Raw genomic sequence first — 11274 nt, forward strand, 5'->3', positions numbered from 1 at the left:
CTGTATGTAAACATATTGCCCCTGATCAATGTCCTCCCCTGTATGTAAACATATTGCCCCTGATCAATGTCCTCCCCTGTATGTAAACACATTGCCCCTGATCAATGTCCTCCCCTGTATGTAAACACATTGCCCCTGATCAATGTCCTCCCCTGTATGTAAACACATTGCCCCTGATCAATGTCCTCCCCTGTATGTAAGCACATTGCCCCTGATCAATGTCCCCCCCTGTATGTAAACACATTGCCCCTGATCAATGTCCTCCCCTGTATGTAAACATATTGCCCCTGATCAATGTCCTCCCCTGTATGTAAACACATTGCCCCTGATCAATGTCCTCCCCTGTATGTAAACACATTGCCCCTGATCAATGTCCTCCCCTGTATGTAAACATATTGCCCCTGATCAATGTCCTCCCCTGTATGTAAACATATTGCCCCTGATCAATGTCCTCCCCTGTATGTAAACATATTGCCCTGATCAATGTCCTCCCTGTATAAACATTGCCCTGATCAATGTCCTCCCCTGTATGTAAACATATTGCCCCTGATCAATGTCCTCCCTGTATGTAAACATATTGCCCCTGATCAATGTCCTCCCCTGTATGTAAACACATTGCCCCTGATCAATGTCCTCCCCTGTATGTAAACATATTGCCCCTGATCAATGTCCTCCCCTGTATGTAAACATATTGCCCCTGATCAATGTCCTCCCCTGTATGTAAACACATTGCCCCTGATCAATGTCCTCCCCTGTATGTAAACATATTGCCCCTGATCAATGTCCTCCCCTGTATGTAAACATATTGCCCCTGATCAATGTCCTCCCCTGTATGTAAACATATTGCCCCTGATCAATGTCCTCCCCTGTATGTAAACATATTGCCCCTGATCAATGTCCTCCCCTGTATGTAAACATATTGCCCCTGATCAATGTCCTCCCCTGTATGTAAACATATTGCCCTGATCAATGTCCTCCCCTGTATGTAAACATATTGCCCCTGATCAATGTCCTCCCCTGTATGTAAACATATTGCCCCTGATCAATGTCCTCCCCTGTATGTAAACATATTGCCCCTGATCAATGTCCTCCCCTGTATGTAAACATATTGCCCCTGATCAATGTCCTCCCCTGTATGTAAACATATTGCCCCTGATCAATGTCCTCCCCTGTATGTAAAACATATTGCCCCTGATCAATGTCCTCCCCTGTATGTAAACATATTGCCCCTGATCAATGTCCTCCCCTGTATGTAAACACATTGCCCCTGATCAATGTCCTCCCCTGTATGTAAACATATTGCCCTGATCAATGTCCTCCCTGTATGTAAACAATTGCCCCTGATCAATGTCCTCCCCTGTATGTAAACATATTGCCCCTGATCAATGTCCTCCCCTGTATGTAAACACATATTGCCCCTGATCAATGTCCTCCCCTGTATGTAAACATATTGCCCCTGATCAATGTCCTCCCCTGTATGTAAACATATTGCCCCTGATCAATGTCCCTCCCCTGTATGTAAACACATTGCCCCTGATCATGTCCTCCCCTGATAAACATATGTCCAATGCCCCTGTATGTAAACACATTGCCCCTGATCAATGTCCTCCCCTGTATGTAAACACATTGCCCCTGATCAATGTCCTCCCCTGTATGTAAACATATTGCCCCTGATCAATGTCCTCCCCTGTATGTAAACATATTTGCCCTGATCAATGTCCTCCCCTGTATGTAAAACATATTTCCCCTGATCAATGTCCCTCCCCTGTATGTTAAAATATTGCCCCTGATCAATGTCCTCCCCTGTATGTAAACATATTGCCCCTGATCAATGTCCTCCCCTGTATGTAAACATATTGTCCCTGATCAATGTCCTCCCCTGTATGTAAACATATTGCCCCTGATCAATGTCCTCCCCTGTATGTAAACACATTGCCCCTGATCAATGTCCTCCCCTGTATGTAAACATATGCCCCTGATCAATGTCCTCCCCTGTATGTAAACACATTGCCCCTGATCAATGTCCTCCCCTGTATGTAAACATATTGCCCCTGATCAATGTCCTCCCCTTGTATCTGTAAAGACTGAAAAAAGAAACCATCGAAAACAAATGATTGCGACAATGATGATAATGATGATATGCCGAACGGTAGGTATGATTGTGACATACATTTATATTATTTTATGTGTATTTATTAGTTATTACAATATAGATTTCCTCTTATCTATTACTAGGCCGAATAGTATAAAGATGTGGACAAATCTCAGCAACCTTCACACTTAATTAATTCCAATGATATTTATACGCGACAATTGTCCCCATCCCGTCTTATATCTAGTTCCTTTTTAAGAAGCCCCGATCGACAAATGCCTCTTGCGTTGAAGATATACTGTAGTATTACATGTGTTATTACCTTATTCGTTACTGTTGACGTCACCACAGATATGAGATATTGATTATGACGTACTTTTCTGTAACAGCTGATCGCGGATCCGCCCACTTTCACAAAGGTAAAGGTTGCACGATGGTGGAGACGAAACCATCCCGATAATATTGATAAGCTAAAAAATAACTGAATGTTGTTGATGTACTGCAATGGTATATTTCTGTGTTGCTCTTTTTCCTAGCCGTCTGCTAAATTAACAAAGATGTAGGCCAGGCGAAATATCACTGAAGGGAAATACTAGTATATTGTTATCAACTTTTTCATGTTTTATAAAAAAATAGTACACTGCCAAATGACAAGAATAGTCGCAAGTAACCCTTCCGAAATAGCACTTTTGTGCATCATGTCGTGAAATCGAGAAATGATAATCCCGCGGATACAGAGTACTCTTATGGGTGATGACCGAATTTAATCATGCATCCTAGAGAAGATATCATTTTTGAGAAATTCAATTAAAAACTAGCAAAAGGTTAGTTAAACACCAAAGAGAACGGCTCAAAAAGCGATGTGTAATTCGAAATATATAGACGAGAAGTTCTTGTAGCTATAAATACTATAATGACGTCAGAACTCTGACCACAAAACAGTACAGATCAAACAAAATGTTATCCGTGTTTGGTGGTTATACACTACTACATGTAGTATCTTATACTGACCTTCACAATCCTCTTACTAAACACCTGTAGGGTACACTGGCCTTTTGGTCAAGGTTTCCTGACCTCGCGGATAAATGGACGGTCATAATAACAAAACTCTGGTTAATTATCGATTATATTAAAATATTTTATGAAGTGATATCGAATCGGGGTATCGAGGTCATTTAACTGATTGCTGAGACCGAAACATTTATTTATTTTGAATGTCATAGAATCGTCCTAAAATGTTTGTGAAAGTAGGTACGAAAGCTTACTGTAAAATATTGAGATGTTGTATTGGAGCCTTCTGTTAAGTTACAGCTGATTGTCTTATGGTTTTTTTGTGTATAGAGTGTGTACTCATTACTAATTATAGTACTGGTTCACATTTATATGTAGATCTACATGTTGATGCGTAATGTTAAAGTAACCTATACTTCGACATTTAATTTGCTGTACTTTAAAGCACCTGTTTGAATCACAGACTATCTATAGACTTGTTTACTTCCGATAAGATGTCTAGATCGTTGGCCGTGAACCCCGGGTGTAAACAACCGATAGATTTTATCCTCCATACTCCATATAAAGGTCGTCGTCAGTTGTATAAACTTCAGGACATTGCCTGTTGTTCTTTGTTCCGTTAAATGATCATTTATGTTATATAAACATCCAAATCCCGTTACGTTGGAATAAAATGCCATGCTGCATGAAACATTCGTATCACATTGATAATTTGTATGCAACTTGCCTGATAAATTAACGATCCCTAACAAACGTATTATCAATGTAGTGTAGGACTATTTTCCCAGGTTCCATCAACTTATGGATCATACATTCTGTATATTATACTGTTTCTGACGAATTCTATAAATCCGTGTTCATGTGTTATTAATACTTGGTGTCGAAATTTTATTATGATAATATGACGTCGCAATGGATTCATGATGTACCAGTATAATGATTTACATATATACATGTAATATCAATTTCTGCATCGCATGTTGATAACTGTATTCACAATATTAGAGACATAATTGAGGGTTCGAACAAGATCTCTAAAATATCAAGTTACAAACGTCTCTTGTCTTATGTCATTGTATGGTTTTAAGATACTATCATATAATCTGATGTCATCGCATGGTATTACGCCATCGTATGGTCTTAGTAAGCCATCGTATGGCCTCATGCTATTATATGTATGGTCCTACACTATTGTACGGTATTATATGTATCGCATGTTGGTTTTTTTTGTCATCTTAAGCCATCCTAAGGTCCTTAGTCATCGTATGGTGTTAAGTCATCGTATGGTCTTAGTAAGCCATCGTATGGCCTCATGCTATTATATGTATGGTCCTACACTATTGTACGGTATTATATGTATCGCATGTTGTTTTTTTTTGTCATCTCATGTCATCGTAAGGTCCTTAGTCATCTCATGGTGTTAAGTCATCGTATGGTGTTAAGCCATCGTATGGTCTTAAGTCATCGTATGGTCTTTATATGGTCTTAAGCTATGGTACAATCTTATGCCATCTGTGGTCTTAATACGTCACAGTACAACATCGTCGTGGTCTTTACAATGCATGATCTTAAACCATCATACGATGTTGTCCCCTAAATATCTCAAGTTATCGTATGGTCGTGTGTCATCATATTATCTAAGCAATCGTATTATCTGAAGCCTTCGCATAATGTTGTCATCGAAATATCTTCAACCATCGAAATACCTTAACCCGTCGTTATGATCTTAAGCCACCGTATGATGTTGTCATCGAAATGCCTTAAATCTTCATCGTTTGATCTTATCAAGTTGACGCATTCATCAGAGACACTTAGATCTCCTGCACTTGGAACATTTACATTGACCAAATAGCAGGACTCTAATATCGTTAGATTAATAAATACAAAAAGACAGTGTTCATACGTTTATCTTTAATTCTATATTACTAGATATTACTACAATATAATGCGGGGTTATTTCACTGGGAGTATTAATATCTATAACTGTCTCTGTAATACTCCACAGGAATGTGTAAGTAAGCATTGTCAAGGCATAAAACAATCAAATTATATACTAGTCTAAAATTATATACTAGTCTAAAATTATATAAAATTCTATGTTTTTTATAGATAAATTGCTAATTAGATTATAAAAATTCGTGGAAATGCATACAAAATCATAAACACTAAAGTGGTTGTTCATGATATGAGATATAAGAGATGCGTACACAATAATATAGTGTTACCAATGTAAAACGTACCATTGCAACGTTATCATATAAAATCCTGATTTGGTGGACATATTCGTGAATAAGGAGGTTAGTCAAGAGTAACAAAGCCTGCGAGTATGTATAGATAGCTCAGAAACATAAGAACTAGCTTAGGATTTGTATAGTGCCGTAGATCATTTGGATATTAAACTTAGATGCAAGAATTTAGGCATTTTAAAACAGTTGCTCTTACCGTCAAAATTCTTTCTGACACATTAAGAATACGTAACTTTGAATATCTTCACACACACCTTATCATTTTTGGCAACTTTGAAATATTCGTTTTAAAATCCTCCCTCTTTCGCCTTCTCGAACAAAACCTTGCTCAAATACCTTACACTTATCCATCACATTCACGTATTCCATACTCTGTTGAATGCGCTTGGTTTTATTAGTTTAACGTCCTATCAATAGCCAGGGGCATGTAAGTACGTGCCAGGTTTGTTGGTGGAGGAAAGCCGGAGTACCCGGAGAAAAACCACCGACCAGCGGTCAGTACCTGACAACTGCCCCACATGGGACGAACCCGCATCCCAAAGGCAGAGGGCTTGTGGTAATATGTCGGGACATCTAAACCATTCGGCCACCGCGGCCCAATTATTGAATACGAGAGACCATAACAGGGTAGATGCCACTCCCAAACAAAAAATTCAGCTTTTGATTTAATCACACAAATCGGCAGCGATTGTTATGTGGAAATTGCAGTTTTTGTTCGAACATATTCAATTGAAATACTAATTAGAATTAGCCATCTTAGAATTAGGATTGCGAAAACTAATAAGTGTTGGTAACGTTGACTTCAACACAATCAACCCCCAGTTTTATTATGTTTCGAGATGGTCTTTTAAGTGGACTGTTCAGTCCTATCTTTGTTGTGATCTCTGGGAAGACTACTGGTATCCATCCAAATTGCTCAAGATAAAGTGCTTTTGCACAATCTGTTGTATTTTGTTATCAAGTCAACCCCCGTCCATCAAACATTGAATGGCAATGGTAGACGTATTCTTACAATAAACTCTATCAATGGGTTTAATACGAGTAGTATTCACGGAGAACAGCAAAGAAATCAAAAACACCCTCAAACCAAGAGCGCTTGGTCTCGGTATTAAGAAGAGGTGGAGTTGTCACCAACTCATAAGTTAGAATCTCCACCGACTTATTCTCGTACCCTACCCAAACGTACCCGTTCCTCATAGAAACGGTTTTTGGCTGAAAGGCACTTGTGTGTAGAATATCAATGTAAACGCCCTCCCTGTTGACTAACAGTATGGATTTAGTGATTCTGTCGGCGATCAATAGATTACCCAGGTTATCAAAGCAAGCATCTACAGGGACAAACTCAATCCGAGTATTTCTATGAACACCAGGACATCTCTTGGTGTCTATGTTTTTACCGTAATATCTAAACTTTTCTACGAACTTCTTATCCATAACGAGAACAGATGGTACCCCCTGACCTCCCTGGCTAATGTCATCCATATCACACACGGCGAAATCTCCCGTCATTCCACACTGCTTGATACGAACAGGATTCTTCACGCTTCCTTTTGGCCTCATATTGTTCCCGCCTGGATTCGTTCGTATAGACTGGCGATGTCGAAACTCTTCAATCTTATTTTGGAAGCACATTACCACCGTTTCGTCTTTGGTAATGCATAGCCGAAAAGGCGTGTCCAAAGTGTTTACCTTGGTGTTGAAGAAAAGGTCTTGAAGAGCCATGGCCGCTTTGTCCTTGGAGTTACAGATCCACAAGTTATCGGTAGTGGGCGAAAGACAGATATCCATGACGTCACACTTTATCGGTAACGTTTGTGTTACCTCACCGTTTTGATTGACCTTCAGGAGTGATGTACGAGGCTTCTTCGTGCAGGCTATCCAAGCCTCGCTGTCTGGTGTCAACGCCATGCAAGATATTTCCGAGGATAGCGAAAAGGACGTGACAATGGCTTTGTCTTTGATACTGTGTTGGGGTACGTTCGAGGATTGTAATGCGCATGTCCTAGTTACCAGGGTGTAACCGTCTGTATGGTGCCGGTACTCAGTTATATACATGTCTCCGTGCAATCTTTCCAGTACATCTATTGGAACTGTGCTGTACGTTAGCTTTGCCGATATAATCAACCCAGGAGAAACAGGTGGGTTTTCATCAGAATCTCCCAAATTCTTGGAGATATCCTTTGCATTCTGCAAGTCACCCGAGCTTAAAATCGACTTCAGCTGTAGAATTTTTGATTTCAAGTTTTGTTGTTTTCTCTCGTAGAATTTTTTCCATTCATCTAGCTTATTAGCGTTTGCTTTCTCGTGTTCAGCGCAGGACGCGAGTAGACGGCTGGCAATTCGCTCGTGCTCTTTCTTCAGTTCTTCGTTGCGCCGATTAATTCTTGTTTTGGCATCATTAAACTTGGCACTATCCTCTCGATGTTGGCGTTCTATCTCTCTAAATTGTTCATTGAAAATGGACTCTTTAGTTTCGGCTTCCTTAATGAACCTTTTGATATCAGATTCGTTTAGTACAGGTGAGTCCTCGGACACTCTACTTGTGGACATCATGGCCACGCATCTGAAATCAGCGCCACCGCCATATAAGTTTACGTACTTATCAAATAAAACAAGAAATTTGTGGATTATTTTGTTTTGATAAACGCATATATATCCATATACATTTGGTGTTAATATGTGTGTGCGTAAAAATTTACTTTCGTTTTATCAAGAAAACTCTTGCCTGGTGCTAAAATTAGATATTGTTATTCTGAATCGTGATGAAATCAATATGGCGTGTTTCCTTTCATTATCAATGTTAACTTGAATGTATAATAAATTCAAATCAATTTAAGATTGATGAAAAACTGCTGATAAAAATATCCTAATTTAATACCGTACTAGACAAGCTTTCATTCATCTTACATGATACACACTCTTTCAGTAAACATGTAGTACTAACCTTAAATGTAGCCGAAGACAAACTCCATGAAGACGGGTCCAAGTCGTGGCTTTATCTTACAATGACGCTCTGCGATATGATTTAAAATAATAGAAGAGTCTAGGTTTAGGTCTTACCCCCCCAAAGACACAGGTATGGAGGGACACGCGACAGCTAACGCACCCTGTCGCGTTACCGACAAACCCGCTTAAAAAGGGGGGTTCCCCCGATGGTATTTTTTTCACGTGCTAAAATGAAAGTACATACGGTGTGTAGACAAAGTTTGATAATATGGTAATTAATAAACGATGTGCGTGTGTATGGTTTGAGATGTTTGAAGACATTCCTCTCCAAATTCACTAAGATAATTTTTCATGCTAAAAAAAAAAGATTCTTTTTACTTTTGTACTACAAAGTTTCATTGAGATTTTTGTGTACAAAACGTTACCTCATTTGTCCCCACTTTTTGTCACGATTAATTCATTCAGAAATGATAAAGATTGCAGTATTGCACGTCTTTTTACCTTCAAAGTTTCATTGGGAAATTTATGTAATCGTTTCAAAATAATTCGTAATTTTTCCTCACTTTTTTGTCGCAATTAATTCAGCACAGATCATGATTGCAGTATTGCGCGTTTTAATCCCGCTGACTATACCTTGTAAATCCAGCGACTTGGTCAAAAGAGCGGATCAAGGAGTTCTACATTTCTAACTTCTTGGTTGCAAGGTTGTTATCAAGTTCCCAAACAGCTACATAATAAATCGCGAGGTCCGTCAGTCGCACAGGGATCTGAGAATAAGTTACAGTTTATATCAATATATGGACATACCAGAATGCCTATATACCATTTTTCGATGTTTAGTGGGTCTAGATCAAAACGGGTAACATCATATCTACATAGTACAGGGATCTGAGAATTACTTAGTTTGTATAATTATGGACTCACCAGAGTGCCCTAAGGCCATTTTTAGACGTTTTAGTGATCTATATCAAAAACCGTATATAGTACTATGTAGAGTATGATTCTTACCGATTTTTGATCTAGAAAATGGTTTTAGGTCACTCTGGTGGGTCCATAATTATATCAACTGTAACTAAATCTCAGATCCCTGTGCTACATATTATTACATATGTACAAAGTAGATCAGATCAGATCCCTGTGGACACTCTGGCTTTCACCCGCCCCTAACCAACAATACTCTACCAAATGTTTCCCGCCCCCATCATCATTTGGACGGTTACTTATCACAATCACAACTTTGTGGTTGTACTTATGTTTGATTTGGGGTTGTATATGTTTGATTATGAACAAAGTAAATGACACAAAACTTCTCTTACGTCCTATATCATTAACAACCAAAATGAAATGCTGTAGAAAAATACACTTTAATCATACTAAAAGATGTATGACAGTAGGACATAGTGACATGTTATAGACGATTACAAAGTGTTTATATAGACTCTCATACATAGAAAACAGTACACACTGACAATGACCATTCTCAAACAAGGTACCAATACAGAAAATTACATTCAATTCTGGGTGTAGGCTTTATATATGTATATAAATTTAAAACAACTTTCTTAATATCAATTAATTATCAAGTTTCTAAATGAACCATCATAGTCCTATATTTTGAGTATTAAAGTGTGCACAGCAATCAAAGAAAACTTTCAGTATGAATACCATCACAACCCTTCACATCAGGGATCTCAAATGACTTAAACTCTCTTAAAAAGGTTTACAACATATTTATTCTTATATATTGTAAATTCTGTCAAATTGTTTAAATCAGATAGAGAGCATCTGTCTATCAAGATCTGGTTGTCCTGATAAATTACCTGATAATTTACCCTATAATTATATATAAGAAGACTTGAATTGTAAAGGACACCTCTTTGTCCCACCTTAATAGACAAGTTTCACTGTATACAGTATAGTCCTGTGTCATTCTTCCCTTCTAATCATTGTGTAGAAGTTCTTTTTAAATTGTAGAACTAACCAACAAAGTTTTAGTAACAGTAATTTAAACAATACAGTCCTAAATAATATCACAATGATGGTCAAACTACTCTTAGTAATATACTGATAGTTTGATATTGCACGTACATATACTGTAAACGTAGCTAATTTAAAACTAATAAAGTATCATTTACATTTTTTACATTTGCGCTGAAATGCGACTGCGATGAAATTAGTATGTTTACAGTTATAGAAAGCATATTAAATTTGTTATCAATAAGGCATCACTTTGTACAATATTGTACATACAATCAAGCTACATTATGTCATACTCTTCATTTACTTCTACAACCACAATTGAAATTGTTCATGTTAAATAACACAGTAATGGACAAGTTCATTCAACAATAGATAGGTGTAAAACAAAGCACTTTGTTATGTTTATAGCACTAAATGATAACTCACAATTGGGCCATGTATATGAAATCAACAAGTGGTAATTAAAAAATAAAGCCATATTATGTCCTATAAATTTCCTTGAGCAATTTGCATAACAACTATTCTATTATGTAAGCTCTCTAGTTATATGATTGTCTTCTCGAAACAATTCTGAAATAAACTCTTTAGAATTTGTTTGTCATTTCAATAAACAGCTAAAATCATTCTTTATTTATATATATATAATTAACATAAACATATTCATAAGGTTTTATTGAACGTTTGTTAGATATCCGTTCTTTATCTCAAAGATTATGAAAACAAAATATAGGATGATAAATACCTGACCGGATTTACTATATAACAGCACTTAACACATCAATTGACTCTAAAGTTAAGGAATTTAATCTAGTTTGAAAATGAACAAAATGGCAGTGGAAGTTTAACCTTTACACACATGTTAATGATTCAAAATAGTATCTCGCTGGTGAATTTCAATACACAATTCAATGACACGTGCACATGTACACACCAAAATTTGACCCATGGAAAAAACCGAATAGATCAATGTTGACAGAGTATTTCAAACCTGTATAGAAT

General features: G+C 37.5%; 1 protein-coding gene across 1 annotated transcript; it reads right to left on the reverse strand.

The window, feature by feature from the left end:
- Positions 1-4999: 4999 nt before the first annotated feature.
- On the reverse strand, positions 5000-8509 carry LOC138319039 (uncharacterized). The gene is made up of 2 exons (XM_069261924.1): positions 8294-8509; positions 5000-7912 (listed from the first exon to the last, which is right to left on the reverse strand). The coding sequence occupies exon 2, from the start codon at positions 7900-7902 to the stop codon at positions 6382-6384; it is 1521 nt and encodes a 506-aa protein (XP_069118025.1). The 5' UTR covers positions 7903-7912; positions 8294-8509; the 3' UTR covers positions 5000-6381.
- Positions 8510-11274: the final 2765 nt, after the last annotated feature.

The sequence above is a fragment of the Argopecten irradians genome, chromosome 3 (assembly GCF_041381155.1).
Source record: "Argopecten irradians isolate NY chromosome 3, Ai_NY, whole genome shotgun sequence".
NCBI lineage: Eukaryota > Metazoa > Mollusca > Bivalvia > Pectinida > Pectinidae > Argopecten > Argopecten irradians.

Bases quoted from the DNA above. Each gene is read 5' to 3' on its own strand.
- LOC138319039 (XM_069261924.1), bottom strand. From the start codon at position 7,902: ATGATGTCCACAAGTAGAGTGTCCGAGGACTCACCTGTACTAAACGAA.